Source organism: Balaenoptera ricei, chromosome 20 (genome assembly GCF_028023285.1).
Source record: "Balaenoptera ricei isolate mBalRic1 chromosome 20, mBalRic1.hap2, whole genome shotgun sequence".
Taxonomy (NCBI): Eukaryota; Metazoa; Chordata; class Mammalia; order Artiodactyla; family Balaenopteridae; genus Balaenoptera; species Balaenoptera ricei.
The window spans coordinates 50,575,018-50,593,022 of NC_082658.1; the positions used below are offsets into that span (position 1 = coordinate 50,575,018).

General features: G+C 51.4%; 1 protein-coding gene across 5 annotated transcripts in view; it reads right to left on the reverse strand.

Moving 5' to 3' along the window:
- Nucleotides 1-18,005, reverse strand: part of SLC43A2 (solute carrier family 43 member 2) — a 42,451-nt gene that overhangs the window by 9,265 nt on the left and 15,181 nt on the right. For all 5 annotated transcript variants that reach the window (XM_059909133.1, XM_059909135.1, XM_059909136.1 and 2 more), the window contains exons 6-11: nt 7,072-7,164; nt 5,368-5,501; nt 5,082-5,284; nt 4,500-4,646; nt 1,859-1,997; nt 366-495 (exon numbers count right to left, since the gene is read on the reverse strand). In XM_059909133.1, coding sequence (XP_059765116.1) covers nt 366-495; nt 1,859-1,997; nt 4,500-4,646; nt 5,082-5,284; nt 5,368-5,501; nt 7,072-7,164 — 846 coding nt within the window. The remainder of the gene's footprint in view (nt 1-365; nt 496-1,858; nt 1,998-4,499; nt 4,647-5,081; nt 5,285-5,367; nt 5,502-7,071; nt 7,165-18,005) is intronic.

The window sequence follows — 18,005 nt, forward strand, 5'->3', positions numbered from 1 at the left end:
CACATGCAAAACGAGCAGCCACACAACCACACCACATGGTTCCAGAAATGGTAAGATGACGGTATTCATGGTATGCAAGATGCCTAAAGACCAAGAAGAATGGTGTACTTTCATAGAGAAGAGTCTTCTGTGAAAGGCAATCTGAGTTTCATTTACAGCTTGCTCCCAGCATCATGCACGTACAGAGCCTGGCAGGTAGGAGGCCCTTGGTAAATCACAGCTGGCTGGTTGATAGGTTGGTTGGTTGAATTAAACAAATGAGAAGTCACTGTTCTCTTTGCTGATGGCTCCCCCATGAGACATCACGCACCTTTCAGTCTCATCACCCCACACCCCACCAGGCTTCTCCCTCTCCCCACACCCACCTGTAGAGGCAGGTTGGGAATGAGGCAAGTCACCCCAAAGCCCACGAGCAGCAGGTTTGTGAAGGCGAAGGCCCGCATGGCATTGGTGACCTTCTGGATCTGCCGGTCCCGCTTCTTCTTCTTCTCACCTCTGTGGAAACGCAGAGCACACACTGGAGCTGGGGGCTCCCTGGAGGACAGGCTCTCCCAGGAAGTCAGGTCCCGGGAGTCACAGCTTGTGGACAGTGCAAGACTCAGAGACCACCCGCAAGCATGTGCTAGGGACTGTGGAGGCTAGACCAGCACGAGGGACACTCCCCACTGCACCCCTGGACTGAGCGCGGAGTGTGAACCTCAGTGGAGAGGTCGGACGCAAGAAGACACGAGGAGACGGGTGTCAACGCCCTGCGCTGCTTCAGTGAAGACTGAGGTCCGATGATGGGGAGGGAGGAGGAGAGTGCGCCCAGGTCAGGGTGTGGCAAAGCCTCCTTCACTACTGGCTCCAACTTCACCTGAATCCTGCAGGGAGCTGACACTAAGCCAGATAATAAGCCAAAAAAGGGAGCGAGTGGATTTCTCCTTGGGCGGCAGGAAGGGGCGAAGGAGCAACGAGTATGCGGCAGATGGAACTGGAATGGGCACCAACAGCCTTCTGGCTGTAGGACCTGACCTACATAACAGAGCATTCTCTGTAATTATTTCCCTGTGAATTCACTATTACTGATTCCAGCCTCAACACCCACAAAGATACCCCATGGACAACTGTATGACATCCAAGGGCTCAGAGATGTGCAGGGAGGCCCAGACCCACCACTTTCTCCCTATGTGACCTCAGGCAAGCCACTCAGACGCCTAGCTTCAGTCCCCTCATCTGTAAAATGGGTCTAACTCATCGAGGTGTTGGGAGGCTTACCTGAGATGTTGTGCATTAAGGGCTTGGCACAGGGCCTGATACAGTAAAGAGGAGCTTATTGTACTAAGGCGGAGTCAGAGAAGACAGCATTTAACTCATCCTCTGATCTTAGAGCCCAACCCTTCTGTAACGTAGGGCTCCTTGCTTAATTCTCACAATCATGAACAGATCTATTGATACGTATTAAGGTTATAGCCGTTTACTACTCACACCCAGTGGAGCAGACCTTGCAGGCAAACAGGACCACTCTAAGGATGTCTGCCGGTGTACTGCTTGTGCTAAGGATCGGAGGGCAGCCCTAAAAGCAGGACGTTTGATAGCTGTCTGCACAGACCTTCCTCTGGTTTCTCTCCTTCTCTCTCCGAGAGCTCCGTGCCTCCCAAACTTTTGCATACAAGAGACTTTCCTTACAGAAGCAACAGACCAAAACGTGTGCTGAGCTGAGCGAGGGCAAGAGCAGCTTCGAGTACAGCCCTCTCTCGCCTCTCCTGCTGACTTTAAAGCCTAACCCACCCGCGCTGACGCTGCCTAACACCTGACCCTGACCGGTGGGCTCCTCCCTCTGGGGGCGGGGCCCGGGGCACGAGCTCCGCCTACGCACTGGTTGGCGTCTTTCTCCTCGGGCTCCTCGGGGGCATCTTCACACTCCTTCAGCCTCCAGTCCATGATGTAGCCAATGACCGGGGCCGTGAGCAGGCAGAGCAGCTGGAGCACGCCGAAGATGGAGGTGTAGAGGCCCACTGAGGACAAAGACGGGCTGGGTCACGGGGGCTGCCGGCAGAGGCCTGGGGTGGGCGCTGGGCAGAGTCTGGGACCCCACAAGCCCTTCTGGGATCTTCTCCAGAACCGCCCCCTTGTCACTGTGGGTCATGAGGGAGCCCAGAGACCTTAACCTCTGAAATCAAAGCCGGAGAGAGGGGCAGGCCACCCTTTTCTTTTCTCCAAAGTCCTCGCCTATTTCCAAGAAACAGCTGAGTGAAATCCAGTATGTCACAATGACTTCCCCCAGAAGCTCCAGGAAGTCTCTATGACTTTGGGAACCACAGAATTACCAATGCCCGGGACTGAGGCTTTGTGTGTGACTGGCCATCAGTTTTCTGCCTCTAGAAATATACCAGGAAGGCACCACTCACAGGGGCTCTGACGTAAGGGCTTCAATCTTCAAAGGGCCTTAAAATTACGATGGGATTTCTCAGACAAACAGAAGCTGAATGTTGACTGCCCCACCCCCAAACACAGTGCTGGCCGAGAGGGATGTCTGGAGTTCAAGGAGAGGGGTTTCTCAGTTGAACAGAGACCGGCTAGGAGAGGATGTCATGTGTTCCCTGACAATCCCCCGTCCCCGGCCCCCACTGGCTTACCGGTAGCAATCACTGCATCAAGAAAGCAAAAGTGAAAAAGCAGAGAGGAGTGAAGTCAGGAGCAGAAATGTCAAAGGTTGTTACAGGGGGATGGGGCACGGAGGCAGGCTAGCTCTGGGCCCAGCTCACACGCCATTTCCCACCAAGCCCCGACTCTCAAGAGTGCCCAGCGCGGGTGTCTGCGGACGTTTTCCTGCCGGCTGGGGCCTCGCTCGTGTGCAGCTGGTGCCTCGTCACAGGCGGGCTGGTGAATCAGGCCTGTGGTGTTTGCGGGGGACTGTGATGGGAAAGCGGCGTGGGTGCAGAAGACCTGGCAGAACCTGGGCCTTGCTGCCCTTGTTCCCTCCGAGGGCAAAGAATCCACCCCACACCCAGCCCAAGTATCTCACTAGCCAGCGCTGGCCTCCCGTCCATCTACTGGCCCCCTGGCCCTGATAGCCAGACGTGTGTGTTTGTGTGTGTGTGTGTGTGTGTGTGTGTGTGTGTGATGTCAGGCACAACTGCCCACAGGAGGAGGATGGGGAAAACCAATGCCCTGTCAGCTGCAGACCGAACTTCCTGGCCCAACTTCCTCTACTTCTTGAAATTGACTTTTTGAATGCGGGAAACAGATGGAAAAAATGCCTCTTGGGCAGCAAAAGAGTTCTCAGAGAGTAAAAGGCCATGACTCAGCAGCGGGGAGATTTGCCTTCCAAGGGCCAGTGAGGGCCCTTCTCTGTACCTGTCAGAGTCTCCACCTGTCTGGGCCTCAGGGTTTACAATAGAGGGCAAATAGACACGATAGGTCATCTCTCCCCAAAGCGTGGCACACAGATTTTAATGAATGTTACATAATAAAAGGGTCCCTGTGGTAGAAATATAGAAATATATATCATTGGATGAAACAAAGCTACAGGTTATTTTTCTTCCTATCCTTGCGTTTGCTACGAATTTTTGCGAGGGCGCGTGATAGGGTTTTTCCACATTGCTTCACGTCCGAACACGCATTTTTGGAGTAGAACCTGCATTATCTGTGCCTCTTTGTCACCTTCCCCTTTTCTTAAGGCCGGGTTTCTCATTCTCTTTAAAAACTTACAATGCCTAGCAGATCTTCCCGGGGCGGGGGGGGGGGGGGGGAAACCAACCAAAAAGTTGCACACCAATGAGACAGCCAATAAAAAGGATTTACCAGATGTGTTTGTCCCGCTTAGGGATAACTAAAGCTGACTCAGCTCAGGCCCTGAGGAAGTACTGACTTTCTTTGTAGAATCAAAACCTCTAATCAGCTTGTGTGTTCTTTTGGAAAAGTGGCAGGTGGGTTATCAGTTCTGTTTACCAGAAGTAACAAGCCTGGACTGGATTACCCACGAGGAAGGCTCCACCTGGCTCTGCTTCCCAGTTCAGGGCACAGATCCGGTGCAGGCCCAGGAGCCCCAGTCTCCAGCCGCAGTAGCCCAGCCCCCATCTCGGCCCCCAGCCTCTCCACGCGGCACCCCTGTGGTTTCCCGGAGAATTCTTGGCGTTGGGTTTGACTGATAGTCTTTCAACAAGCTCTCAGGTGGAGTACCGCATTCTGTGCAGTGTTTTCATTTACAAACACGTCAACCGTCCCACTCAGACAACAAAAAACACATCCCCACACCCCAAACACACGTAGTTATTTTAGTCCTCTCCTCCCTCCTAAACCGGGAAACTCTGACGGGGACATGAAAGGACAGTTGGGCCCGGCTGTGATGAAATGGCTCTGACACACAATCAGGCCCTTGGATTCTGCCATCTCATGGCCCTGCTGGTCCAGCCCAGCCCAACACCCTCCAGCCAGCCGGGCAGTGGGCTTAACCTCAGGTGGGCAGGAGTGACCGCCGCTCATGGGCTGCGCCCTGGGGCCTGGAGGCCACCTACCTACGTCCTGGTCGCCGCTGACCAGGAACTGGAGGATGTTGTTCATGGCGCCCATGTAGAAGATGAGGCGCAGCTGAGTGACGCACATGGTGACCAGGCTGAGCAGCAGGATGGGGCTGAACACGCTCTGCATGAACGAGGGGGCCGCTGCGGGGAGAAGGGGGCGCTCAGGGAGAACCGGGCCGTGCCGCCGTGGCCGCGGCCCGCCCGCCACCCAGGGGCTGGGCGCGTGGGGCCGAGAGCCCTGCTCTGCCCACCAAATCACGCTGGATGAGGTGGACGGCTGGGCGCAGGGGTTAGGCCACCCAGCCGTACGAAACAAGCTGCGTGAGTCCCCCACCCTCGCTGACCCTTCGTCTGTAAGGCAGGCTGGATGGTGCCACCGGCCCTTTGTGGATGAAATGGGGATTAAGGGAGATGGTACCCACAAAGCCCTCAGCGGGCGCTGGTCCCCCCGAGGGGGCTGCAGCTTCCGCATCTGGACCGGCCGCCCCCTCCTTGTCGCTGGGGTGCGGGTGTGGGTTCAGAAGCCCCTGCTGACGGCTCAGGCGGGCTTGGGAGGCGGGGCCCGCACGCGGGTACCTGCGGCATCGGGCTGGCACTTGACCTCCAGGTCGACGGTGGACAGGCACAGCTTGTGGCCCTCCTGCAGTGCCGCCTGCTCCTTGGCGCTCCGCATGGAGCTGCCCACGCTGAGGCGGCGCCCAACCGTGGTCACCTGCTTGTAGAACTGCTTCCCAGTGATCTTGTGGTCAAAGCCCAGCCAGCTGAACTTGATCTTCACCCTGGAGGCCACAGGAGAGTGTCTGTCGCGCTGCCAGGGCCCCTAGCCGGCGTAGGGGTGGGGGCAGACCGCACGCCCACTTACGTGTAGTCCATGTCCTCTGGGCCCGGGAAGGGCTCCAGGGGCCAGTTAAAGAAGCAGTTGAGGAAAACCAGCCCGGAGCAGCCGGCCCAGACCACGAGGATGATGATGAAGGAGGCACCGAAGTCATAGATGACCTGAGAGGCACAACGGGGTAGCGGTTGGAGTCAGGGCAGGGAGGAGGGCAGAGCTAGCAGAGGGAAGCCGGAGCGGGCAGCGGGTAGGGGCACCCAGCAGTCCTGTTCTCCCTGCACTCAGCTGCGAGGGGAGGCATGGCCCCAGCAGCCTGGGTGATTGGTCATCAGGCACCTGCATTCCAATAATCTTAGCTCGCCCTGGACCAAATGGCTCCAGCTTGGACCAAATGTCATCTCCTTGGAGAGGCCCTCCCAGACCACCCATCACTGTCACATCACTGGCTCACAGTGAACAGCCCTGGCCGAGAGTTTTGACTTCTTGATTCATTTCCTCATCTGTTATTAGGCCAGCTCCCTGAGAGGAACCTCCAGCTTTGTCCACTGATGTTTCTCTGGTACCTTGAAGCATACACACAGTAGGTACCCAAAAAATACTCAAGGAATGAACAGTTGGAAGTCTCGCTTTGCTCCTCTGTGAAATGGGTGTGACACTGGCATATACCCTCATGGTGTCGAGGTGGGGGTCAAGCGGGTAGAGGGCTCAGGACAGGGCCTGACAGGTGAGAAGCCTACAAGCCTGTTAATGTCATTATTGCCATTGATTTCCAGCACAAGAGTCCCCAGAGTAGTGGCAGACAGCGGCCCAGCTACCCAGGGAGGGGACCAGCAGTTAGACATGGAGAAGAGGAGGAGGGGGAACTTGTAGGCTCCTCTGCACTCCAGGAACTCGAGGATCCCTAAAATCCACAGACGTCTGGCCCCAGCCCCTCCAAGCACCTCGATGCCCAGGTGGCCGGTCCATGTCTTTTTGTTTTGTTTTGTTTTGTTTTTTGGCCGCGCTGTGTGGCATGCAGGATCTTAGTTCCTCGACCAGGGATCAAACCCGTGCCCCCTGCAGTGGAAGCGTGGAGTCTTCACCACTGGACCCCCAGGGAAGTCCCTGGCCCACGCCTCCTGTAACTCCTCCTCCTCCTGCCCTATGGCCTCTCCCCCCCTTGGACCTCTCAGGAAAGGGGATTTATTTGGTGCTGGTGCCAGAGAAGGGAGAAGCCCCTTCTGAAGCCCTTTCAGGAGCAACAGGATTTGGAGCAGGAACTGGGACTGATGAACAGTGAGGTGTTTGCTCCATCCTGACCCTGTGTGACTTCCACGGGCTCAGAATCCTGCCTGGGAGGGAAACAGCTGAACCAACTTGGCTGAGAGCAGCGCTCTGGCAGTGGGGAGCAATACAGCCCAACAACAACAGACCTGGGGGTGGGGGGGCTAGAGTTAGACTCAAGACTGGGGACAAACACTCAGCCCCTTTCTGTCCCCAGCCCTGAAACGCAAAGGCAGCCTTCAGTCACACCTTGCAGTCATATGCTTGGATTTCCCAACCCCCCACCCCCCCTCCCCCAACCCTGGCCCAGCAGGTTTCTTTTCTTACCCCCATGGTGCCCAGGTGCTTCCTTCCCCCAGGTGGGGCTTGGGGGAAGGGGGGGCCCCAGCGCCCACAATGACTTCCCTCTTCTGGGAGCGCTGAAGGAGTCTTAAAAGAGGCCTCTGCTCAGACACTGGTAAACACCCTCACCTTGACTCCTGGGAAGGTGACTGCCGAGGAGGCATAGGATCCAATCATCAAGGCAATAAACGTGGACCGAAGGTCACCAAACATGTTGGGCAGCTGAAAGATAAGAAGCAAGGGAGACTTCTGCTGAGAGAACAGGCAAGGGACGGATGAAAGAGGAGGGGAAGAAAGAATCACGGCATCCTCAGGCACCATTTCTTATCTGCTCTCCTCCCTGCGTAATTCACGGGGGCATCAGTCCAGGGGTAATCTCGGCTAACTGAAAGTTTTCTCTTCCCAGACTGAGGTTGATAAAGGAAGGGGAGGAGAGTAATACAGAACTCAGACTCTGCACATGAAGACAGAGCTGGTAGACTTCCTGGCTGGCAAGCATCCCTCCTCTCTTCTCCGGCACAAGCCAGGTCCTTCCGCCTTTGCAGGGTTACAAGGAGATGCCAGCAAGCAAGCTGGGAGCCTGAGGCAACCTTCAAAGGGAGCGAGGCTGTTAGAAGTAAGAATCTATGTGAGGATGAGATCATCATTTTATAAATAAAAATATCAGTGTCCCAAAAGGACCAGATGTCAGCAAAGGCTGCTTTTGGTTCTGAGAAGAGTAGGTCTCCGGAAGGTGCCAATCAGAATTCTACAGCCCCCAGCGTGGACGAGGGGGCTGGCCTGGAAGTCCTGCGTCTGAATTTCTAGGTCCAAGGAGGGCTTTCCCCTTTTCCATCTGGAAAGAGCAACGGCAAGAGAGGCTCAGGCTCTCTTCCCTGTGAGGCCACTCTTCCCATCTCACAGCAGCTTGTTCTGGGTCCACTCAACACGACTGCGAAGCTAAAACCCCCAGTGATTCCATACAAATCCAGACATGGTATAATATGGCAAGTCGGTCATGGATCCAAACAGACATGGGGCAAAGTGCATCCTCCCCAAACGGCAGTCTTGGCTGCTCTTGCTAACCTGCGGGGAGCTCGTACCACGTGGTAAAGGTTTCCCAGCCGCACCCACAAGGTCCCTGGCATTGAGAATCGCTCCCTGGATCTGCCAACCTGTTTCACTGAACTCAGGTGTTTATATGGACCTAATATATGTTCCCCTCGCCCCCTGTCTGGAATCATTTTGGGGTTTTATCAAACATGGACCACGTGATGGCTGCCCGCAAGCTAATCTGCTGTTGCTGAACGGAGGCGGTTTGAATGTGTTTATCTACCTGCCCCTCATCATTTCTGCCTGTTTTGACCACAATTAAAAATGAAGAAGGGGCATCATCAAAATTTAAAATGTGCTTCAAAGACACCATCAAGAAAACGAACAGACGCACAGAAGAGAGAAAATTTGTACAAATCATCTATCTGATAGGGCACCTGTATCTGCAGTATATAAAGAACTCCTACAACTCAGTAAAAAAAACCATATATAACCATTTTTAAAATGGGCAAATAGGGCTTCCCTGGTGGCACAGTGGTTAAGAATCCGCCTGCCAATGCAGGGGACACGGGTTCGAGCCCTGGTCCAGGAAGATCCCACATGCCGCGGAGCAACTAAGCCCGTGCGCCACAACTACTGAGCCTGCGCTCTAGATCCCACGAGCCACAACTACTGAAGCCCACACGCCACAACTACTGAAACCTGCATGCTACAGCTACTGAAGCCCGTGCGCCTAGAGCCCATGCTCCGCAACAAGAGAAGCCACCGCAATGAGAAGCCTGCGCACCATAACGAAGAGTAGTCCCCGCTCGCCGCAACTAGAGAAAGCCTGCGCACAGCAAAGACCCAACGCAGCCAAAAAAATAATAATGATAATAATAAAATAAATAAATTTATTTAAAAAAATGGGCAAATAGACATTTCTGAATAGACATTTCTCCAAAGAAGACATACAAATGGCCAATAACTGTATGAAAAGATACTCAATATCATTAATCATAGGGAAATGCAAATTAAAACTACAATGAGATACCGCTTCATACCCCCTAGGGTGGTTATAATAATAATAAAAAAAAAACACAACACATAATAACAAATGTTGGTGCTGATACAGAGGAATCAGAACCCTCCTACACTACTGGTAGGAATGCAAAATGGTACACAGCCACTTTGGAAAACACTCTGGCAGTTCCTCAATTAAACAGAGAGCTACCATACGACCCAGAAATTTCACTCCTAGGTATATATATACCCAAGAGGGATGAAAATATATGCCCATGTGTACATGAATGTTTATAGCAGTGTTTTTTGTTTTTTTTGTTTTTTTGGCTGCACCTTGTGGCATGCAGGACCTCAGTTCCCCGACCAGGAATTGAACCCACACCCCCTGCAGTGGAAGCGCAGAGTCTTAACCACTGGCCTGCCAGGGAAGTCCCCATTCTTTATAATATACAAAAAGTGGAAACAACCTCCCTGCCCATCAATGACTGGATAAGCAAAATGTAGTATATTCACACAATGGAATATTATTCACCCACAAAAACAAATGAAGTACCGATACATGCTATCAATACAACATGGATAAACCCTGAAAACATTATGCTACGTGAAAGAAACCAGTCATGAAAGAGCACAAAATTGTATGATTCCATTCATATGGAATGTCCAGAATAGGCAAATCCATAGAGACAGAGAATAGATTAGGGGTTGCCTAGGGTTGGGGTAGAAGAAGCTGGGAGGAATAGGAAGAAATGCTGATGGGTACAGAGATGTGATTTGGGGTGATATGATTGATTCTGGTGATGACTGTGTAGCCCTATAAATAAACTAAAAACCATTGAATTGTATACTTTAGGTAAATTGTATGGTATGTGAATTACGTCTCAATATCACTGTTAAGAAAAAAAAAACATGAATAAGAAACTTGAGATGTTTTGGGATCCCAGGATTTAAAAGGAACATGAATAAATCTATAGTGCATGGCCAACAAATCCATCCTATGGCATGAAGCCAGGGGGGCTCTCCAGCCTACCCGAAGAATCCCCAGCACACAAAGAACTCTTCTACCAGCCCCCTGTGTCAACTCAGTCTTCTCAGACAGGGTCAGAGGGAGATAAGGAGCATATGGAAACTCCCCCAGCCAAAGACAGAGGAAATGTGATGTGCTCATGGGTGCCCAGGCACATCCAAGTGAGCACTAAAGGTGCACAATCTTACTCTTTGCACACCTGCCTCCCAGGTATGCTGTGGTTCAGAGGACATGCCTCGGTTTCTGAGCTCACATATTTGGGCTGTGCCACGCTGGCTTCTCCAGCAAGGCAGCCTCAGGCTTTTCTGGGGCCACATCTGCCCCAGGGAGAACCCAAAGATTAGTCCTGCTTGTATGGAAAGAGGAAACTGTTCCAGCCTGGGATGCCACTGCAGCCAGGGCATGTGGAGGAAGAAAGGGGTCAAAGAGGGCTTAGAACCCCACCAGAAGAGCAGATGGAGGACAAGAGCCGCTTGGTGCAGTCAAGCCAGGAAACAGTTTTGTTGCAGTAGTCACCGTTGGGCAAAAAGAGTGTCCCCAACTTTTTGACAGGACGAGGGGATACTTCTGAAGAGCAGACCGCTTGCTAGGTAGACCTTTTCCTTCCAGCCTAACCCAAGCTAGAACAGAACAACAGGGGCTTGGGGCTAGTGGGCAACTCTGACCTCATCATCTTCTGGAGTCTTCTCCCCAGAACTGGATCCAGGACAGGCAAGAACAGGAAGCTGGGAGAGGAGACTGACTTGACATCTGGTCCTGGATGAGACACTTGCCCTCATGCCTGGAAAAGGGCAGTAACCTTCCAGCTGCCCTCCTTGCTTCCCTGCCTCTCCCTGCCTGGAACATTCTTTGCAACACCCTGAAAATTCTCCTCCCTAACATGTTATTTTAGTCAGCAGGGCCATTCCTAGGGTGTACAGAGCCTCAGGGCAAACCACACTATGCAGCCTTCTTACCAACACGTACATCTTGTATTTAAATTACGATTATTTTTCCTGATTAGAAGAGCAATGCGTGTCCGTTGTAAAACATCTGGAACAAAGTACACATAAAGAATGAAATAGGGGGCTTCCCTGGTGGCGCAGTGGTTGAGAGTCTGCCTGCCAATGCAGGGGACACGGGTTTGAGCCCTGGTCTGGGAAGATCCCACATGCCGCGGAGCGACTGGGCCCGTGAGCCACAACTACTGAGACTGCGCGTCTGGAGCCTGTGCTCCGCAACAGGAGAGCCCGCGATAGTGAGAGGCCCGCGCACAGCGATGAAGAGTGGCCCCCGCTTGCCTCAACTAGAGAAAGCCCTCGCACAGAAACGAAGACCTAACACAGCCAAAAATAAATAAATAAATAAATTTTAAAAAAAGAATGAAATAAAAATTCCCCTGATATAGCCATGTTACCATTTTGATATATTTCCTTTCAATCTTTTTCCCATAAATACCTATAGCTTTGTAACCAAACTGGGATCATATGCTATGTATTATTTTATAAACTTTTTCTTTTTTACTTGATATATTACAAATATTTTGTAATTTAGTATTCATCTTCAACATAATTTGTAACAACTATCCGGTATTTCCTTTTCTGGATGGTCTATAATTTATACAACCATTTCTCTGATGTTCTCAGAGCCTTTTTAATTTTTATCATAAATAACATTTTAATGAACATTCTTGAAGATAAACATACATGCATATAGCTATGATTTCCTTAAGGTAAATTCCCCAAGGTAGAATCATTTGGCAAAAGGGAATACACATTTTTAAGTTTTTGTGATACTCTGTGCCAAACTGCCTTTCAGAAAACTTACACCAATTGAAATTGAAAAAACTTACATTTATTGATTGTTAATGACTTTGAACATTTTTTACTACGGTTTTTAAAATCAGTCACTTATATTCCTCATTTATATTCCTATTGTCCTTTCTTCCTATGAGGATGTTAATTTGTTCATATTGATTTGGCATAGGCTCTTTATATATTAAAGACCCTCACAGTTTGTCCATATACTGTAGGTACGTTTTCCTAGTTTGTCCTTTACCTTCTTAGTTCGTGGTGGGTTTGTTTTTTTTTTTTAACCAATATAAGTGCTTAAATAGGCAGTCAAAGTCTGTTTCAGCTTTTAGGGACTACCTAACATTTGTGTCAGATGAAATCTCTCTGAAAACAGTATCAAGGATGACCTTGACCAGCGAAACCCAAAGCATAAACATCCTGGCAGTGGTCAATGTGTGGTCACAAAATAGCAAGCACAGGAGATGAGAAGGTTTCCCTGAGGGCGTTAATTATTTTTCATATGTTAATACTAATTGTGTTTTATCCTTTAAGCTACTTCCTTCCCTTCCTCCCAAAGCTGTCATGCCTGCCAGAGGAAATTTCCCCCATTTGCTGTGCCCAGGAGCAGCTCGATCAGAGGATTTTTCCTTATTATTAAGTTATATAATAATGTAACATAGTTATGCTAATATACTAAATCATATAATAGCATTATTATTATAATAGCAACTATTATTATCCTAAAAGCCCTCAAAACATCCTTACCAGATAGGTGTCACTTTAAAAAAAAAAAAACTTATTTATTTATTTTTGGCTGTGTTGGGTCTTTGTTGCTGCGCGCAGGCTTTCTCTGGTTGCAGCGAGTGGGGGCTACTCTTCATTGCGGTGTGCGGGCTTCTCATTGCGATGGCTTCTCTTGTTGCAGAGCACGGGCTCTAGGTGCGCGGGCTTCAGTAGCTGCGGCACACGGGCTCAGTAGTTGTGGCTCGCCGGCTCTAGAGCGCAGGCTCAGTAGTTGTGGCACGTGGGCTTAGCTGCTCCACAGCATGTGGGATCTTCCCAGACCAGGGCTCAAACCCGTGTCCCCCGCGTTGGCAGGCAGATTCTTAACCACTGCACCACCAGGGAAGCCCCAGGTGTCACTTATTACCCTCACTTAATGGTACAAAACTTTAGGATTAGAAAAGCCAAGGGACTCCCCCAAGCTGGTAAGGGTCAAATTTGGAATTCAAAGCAGGTCAAGCTTATGTTTATAGCCACTGGGTTACTCTGTGTCTTGGAAAACTCACATGGCCCTTGAAGGGTACACACTTGATTTGGGGGACCAAGGCAATTACCCTTATCTCTCACACCTCTCTGCGTCCCTTATTAAGCATTCTGTTTGCTCTCCCCACTAGAGATTTCTTTTATCCTTTCCGATGCTCCTTTTAGACCTACCTGCCTCCTTCTCTCCCCTTGACCTTCCTTGGCCGACCTCCCCACAGTCCAGGGCCACACTGTCAGGTGGACTTGCATTTGGCTGTAGACTCTCTTGTTTCATCTTCTTGTCTGAGTCTCCTCCCCCATTGGTCTCCACATGACCCTCCCTCCCTCCCTCCCTCCCTCCTCTCTCCTTCTGCCTCTGCCTGACCTCAGCTGTACACAATGGCCACTCAGAAGCCTTGGTGATAGAGTGAGTGGTGGCTGAGTACTGAGCAGAGTGCCCTAGTACCGGCTTGAGGGTCGGGCGGAGGGGGAAGAACCATGTCTTCTGCCAAGTAGGAAGCTGTAGCTGAGCTGCAATGACAGATGCGGGGAAAACACTCAGCAGGGGTGGCTTCCTGACCCTGCCTGGGCTCACAACTGCACTTGCAGGTGGGGGGCGCAGGCCCCCTCCCGGGCTCTGGGTGCTTCCCACCACCACCCCTGCTGCCTCGGGGAGGACTAGGGCTGGAGGGGTTCAGCCAGGCAGAACCGGCCCTCCGTGCTGGCCCGGCTCACATGCGGAGGCCATCCCTGCGTGAGCCGGTGGTGACTCATTCTCTCAGCCCCTGGGCTGCACTGTAAACAGGCTGTGTGACCTTCCCAGAGGGGAAAACAGCAGCTGCAGATGGCCCCTCCCCTGGAGTGCTGGCCACAGAGCGCTGCTACTGGATGAGAATCACCAGAATCCTAGGCTCCAGCACGGTGAGGGTGGGCTGTCCTCCTTGGAGGACCCTCTTTAAGATGTCTCTCTTCCCAGGGGCCCCCAACTCAGGCCTGGGGCTTGCTGGCAGGCGGGACAGAAGAGCTGCTGTGTAGCCACCTGGCACCGACTTTCCAAATCAGTGATCTCCCCAGCCCACCAGCTGGGGGCTCCCCCTGGTCCTCAGGGAGCAGCCGCATGCCGCCCCGGGTGGGTGAGGGGCTGGCGTTCTGGCCCTCAGGCGCCTTCCAGAGGTGAGCCTTGTCCTCAGGTGGCGGCGGTACACACGCAGAGCTCTGTGCAACCTGAACAGGCCAGGATCCAGGTGCCAGTCGGGACAAGCGGACTCAGCAAAGCCAGGCTCTTTTCTTTTTTTTTTTTTTTTTTTTTTTTTTTGGATGTTCATGCTCACATTTTTTAATGGTAGGGGTATATGCAAAAAAAAAAATCACAGACTATCAGTCTAGACTGGAGGATCTCAGCCTCAATTAACTGTGAAATATGTTGCAGTGAATGTTTTACTGTTAATAATGAAATATTATATCAGATTGGGATTTTTAAAAATCAGAGCAGATTCAGTTTATCACTCTCAGTTCTTATACAGGTAGTGTGCTTTACCTTTTTTTTTTTTTTTTTTTTAAAGACTTTATTTTTTAAAGCAGGTTTAAGTTCGCAGCAAAATTAAGAGAAAAGTACAGAGATTTCTCACATACCTCTGTTCCCACACATGCACAGCCTCCCCATTATCAGCATCCCCCACCAGAATAAGCCAGGCTCTTTTCTAACCCTTCACAACTAGCAGCTCCAAGCACACACTGCCCGGAGAAGGCCCTTGTGGTCACCTTTCCGCTCCACTGCTGAAGGGGTGGGGAGGAGGGGCTCCACACCCCCAGTCACCTCATCTGCTTTCCCAGCCAGGTCCATCCCTGATGTCCCCACTACACGTTCTGTCCACCCCTGAATGAGTCACGTGCTGGGGCAACTTCGGAATGTGGAGCACTCTGATGGGGGAATTTTTCCCAGGCCAATGGTGATCAGCTGACTGCTCTGGGTTCTCAAGGCTCAGAACAGAAACCCAGAGGGAGAGCTGGCTCTGGGCACTGGGAGAGTCCTGCTCACCTGGCACCTGGGGCACGTAGGATGCCTTGGGGACCCTCTCCTGGCCTGAGCAGGAATGCTAAACTCCTATACACACCCCCAGGGGGCATTTGCTTCACTGCTGTACCCCGAATCCTTTCCCTCCCCTTCTCTCAGGTGTTTGAAGAGGGATATTTATTTCTCTTCAAACCCAGATCCCAACTCCCGTGGGATCACTTCTTCCTCAGGTTCAGAGTAAGACTTCAATGAATCAAATAGGGAAAGCTCACAGAGAAATTTTTCACTAAGGAGCCTGGCAACATTTTGTAATCACTTTTCTGGGAGGGTTTCAGCTCAGAACTCCCCGTCTCACCCACACTGACAGGGGTCAGAGTAATGAAGTGGAAATGACATGTTCACAACATTGGCGGCATCTGTTCCCATCTCTAAGCAACCCCGGCCCCGGATCGTCGGATGGCGGCCCAGAGATGCCGCCTCGGCCACCGGCTGGTGTTTTCCTCAAGCCAATGAAGCGAGTTAAAGACTTGTGCAAATGCGAGGCCTTGAGCAAACAGACCAGAGTGTGCTGTCCAGATGTCCGGGGGGAGGCTGAGGCTCGGCACCTCGGGGTGTGCCCTGCACCACCAATGACCCACACCCTCCTCCTCTGAGGGTGTCGCATTGCCCGGGGCCCTCTGCGGCAGGGACCTGGGAAAGCCAGTTCTAGCCATTAAGCAGCCCACCTGGCATGGGATCCAGTCTCTGCTCTAGGGGGCAGGATCACCCATGAGTACACACCTCTCCGGCTCTGTAGGGAGGTCTACAGGCCTGTGGGGAAAAGGCATTCTGCCAACTTGGGGCCCCCTCTCCACCAATGGGGGTAGCAGCTCACTGTCTCTGGTCACCTTTATTTATATCACAGCCCATGCAACACAAAACCCCTTGGGACTCAGAAAGTCCCCCAATTAAGGTTTCCCTGGCAACATTCCCCCCAGATTCCCAGGTCATAACGGAGTGATTACCCATGGCCCCAGAGCTGTTCTAGGAGATCTGATTTAGGAAGCTCCTAAAGGCGACCCTGAAGACTCCTTTGTCCCCACAATTAGAACATGGGTGGGAGACCCAAACAGAAAGTACCGTTGTGCTGCAAGCTCGGCGTCTCCGGGAGCCGATCCTTATAGTTCTGCTTTCTTAAAGGCCTGGGCTGTGTCAGAACAAGATTCAGCTCTGCTCAGCAGCAGCCTCGGCCAGCCCAGGAACATTGCCCAAGAGCTCCAGCCCTGCCCTCACTGACCTGCTTCTCGTTCCCCTTTTGGGGTCTGTTCTGGAGAGGCTCCTTATCTGAGGCCTCACGGGACAGAGGAATGCCCAAGGAGGTCCCTCAGGCCAGGGGCAGCGTGGGGAGGAGGAAACGGATGACATAAAAAGTGCTTAGGGGGCTCCCTGGTGGCACAGTGGTTAAGAATCTGCCTGCCAATGCAGGGGACACGGGTTCGAGCCCTGGTCCAGGAAGATCCCACATGCCGCGGAGCAACTAAGTCCGTGCGCCACAACTACTGAGCCTGCGCTCCTGGAGCCCGCGAGCCACAACTCCTGAAGCCTGGGCGCCTAGAGCCCGTGCTCTGCAACAAGAGAAGCCACCACAATGAGAAGCCCGTGCACCGCAAAGAACAGTAGCTCCCGCTTACCACAATTAGAGAAAGCCCGCGCAGAGCAACAAAGACCCAATGCAGCCAAAAACAAATAAATTAAAAAAAAAAAAGTGCTTAGGGAGTTGGGCCATGAAACTAGAAGGGGAGTGAGCAGGGGCTGGGGGTGGGTGTCAACCCCTGCTTTCCAACAGGGAGTTGTGATTGAGCAGCTTCTTGGTGCCTCTAGACCAAAGGTTGTTGGACCTTTTCTGTAAAGGGACAGAGAGTAACTATTTTAGCTTTTGCAGGCCATGTGGTCTCTGTACAACGACTTCACTCTGCTGCCACAGCACAAAAGAAACAAGTGGGAGTGGCTCTGTGCCAGTAAAACTTTGTTTGCAGAAACCTGCAGTGGTCTGGACGTGGCCTGGGGGCAGCAGTTTGCTGACCTCTGCTCTAGATCCAAGAATGGGGACCTTAGAGGACAAGCCACCAGCCTCCCTTAAACAGACGCCTTAACAAATGCTTAAACAAATGCTTAAACAAATGCTTAAACAAATGCTTCAGGTGATGATCAGATGGTTTTCTTGCCTGGTCACTATCTGGCCTGTGCAGCCTTTACCTCCCTCTGGGAGAGCCAAGAGCTAACAGGAACACTCCTGTTGCAGTGCGTTTGGCTTCACACAGACCTACTAGAGGCTGATGAAAGCAACAGACCCTCCCCTAGAAAAACGCACCTGCACGGCATGTGTGCGCGCATGCAGACAGACACACACACACACAATTTGCTTGTTTGCTGAGAATCTCAACGGAGTGCCCAGCCCTCCTGAAGCTTATTCATGGACCACCTAGAAGCCTAAAAAACCTAGGGTAAGACCCCTTGCTCACTCAGAAAGAGAACTAATTTTTTTTGTATGTGAAAGAGTGCTCAAAAACACACACAACAAAAACAAAACAAAACAAAAACAAACAAACAAAAAAAACAACACACACAAAAAGAGAGAGAAACAACCCTGTAGAAAAAGACAAATGACACAAAGAAGCAATCACAGAAGAAATACAAATGATCACAAAAAAGAGGTGAAAAGATGCTCCATCTCACTAACAAAGAAAAAAATTTTAAATCCTAGTATATCAGTTTTCACCAGATTAGACTGGCTAATGTTTGCAAGATTAATGACAGGGTATCGGAAGGGGTGTGGAGGAAAACCTCTCAGACATTCTGGAAGGCTAGCATCTGTGTATAACCTTTTGGGAAGACCATTTGACAATCTATATTAAAATTTAAAACATGCTGATCCTGGGGCCCAGCAATCCCACTTCCAGGAATTTAGTTTACAGAAATACACGTACAGGGA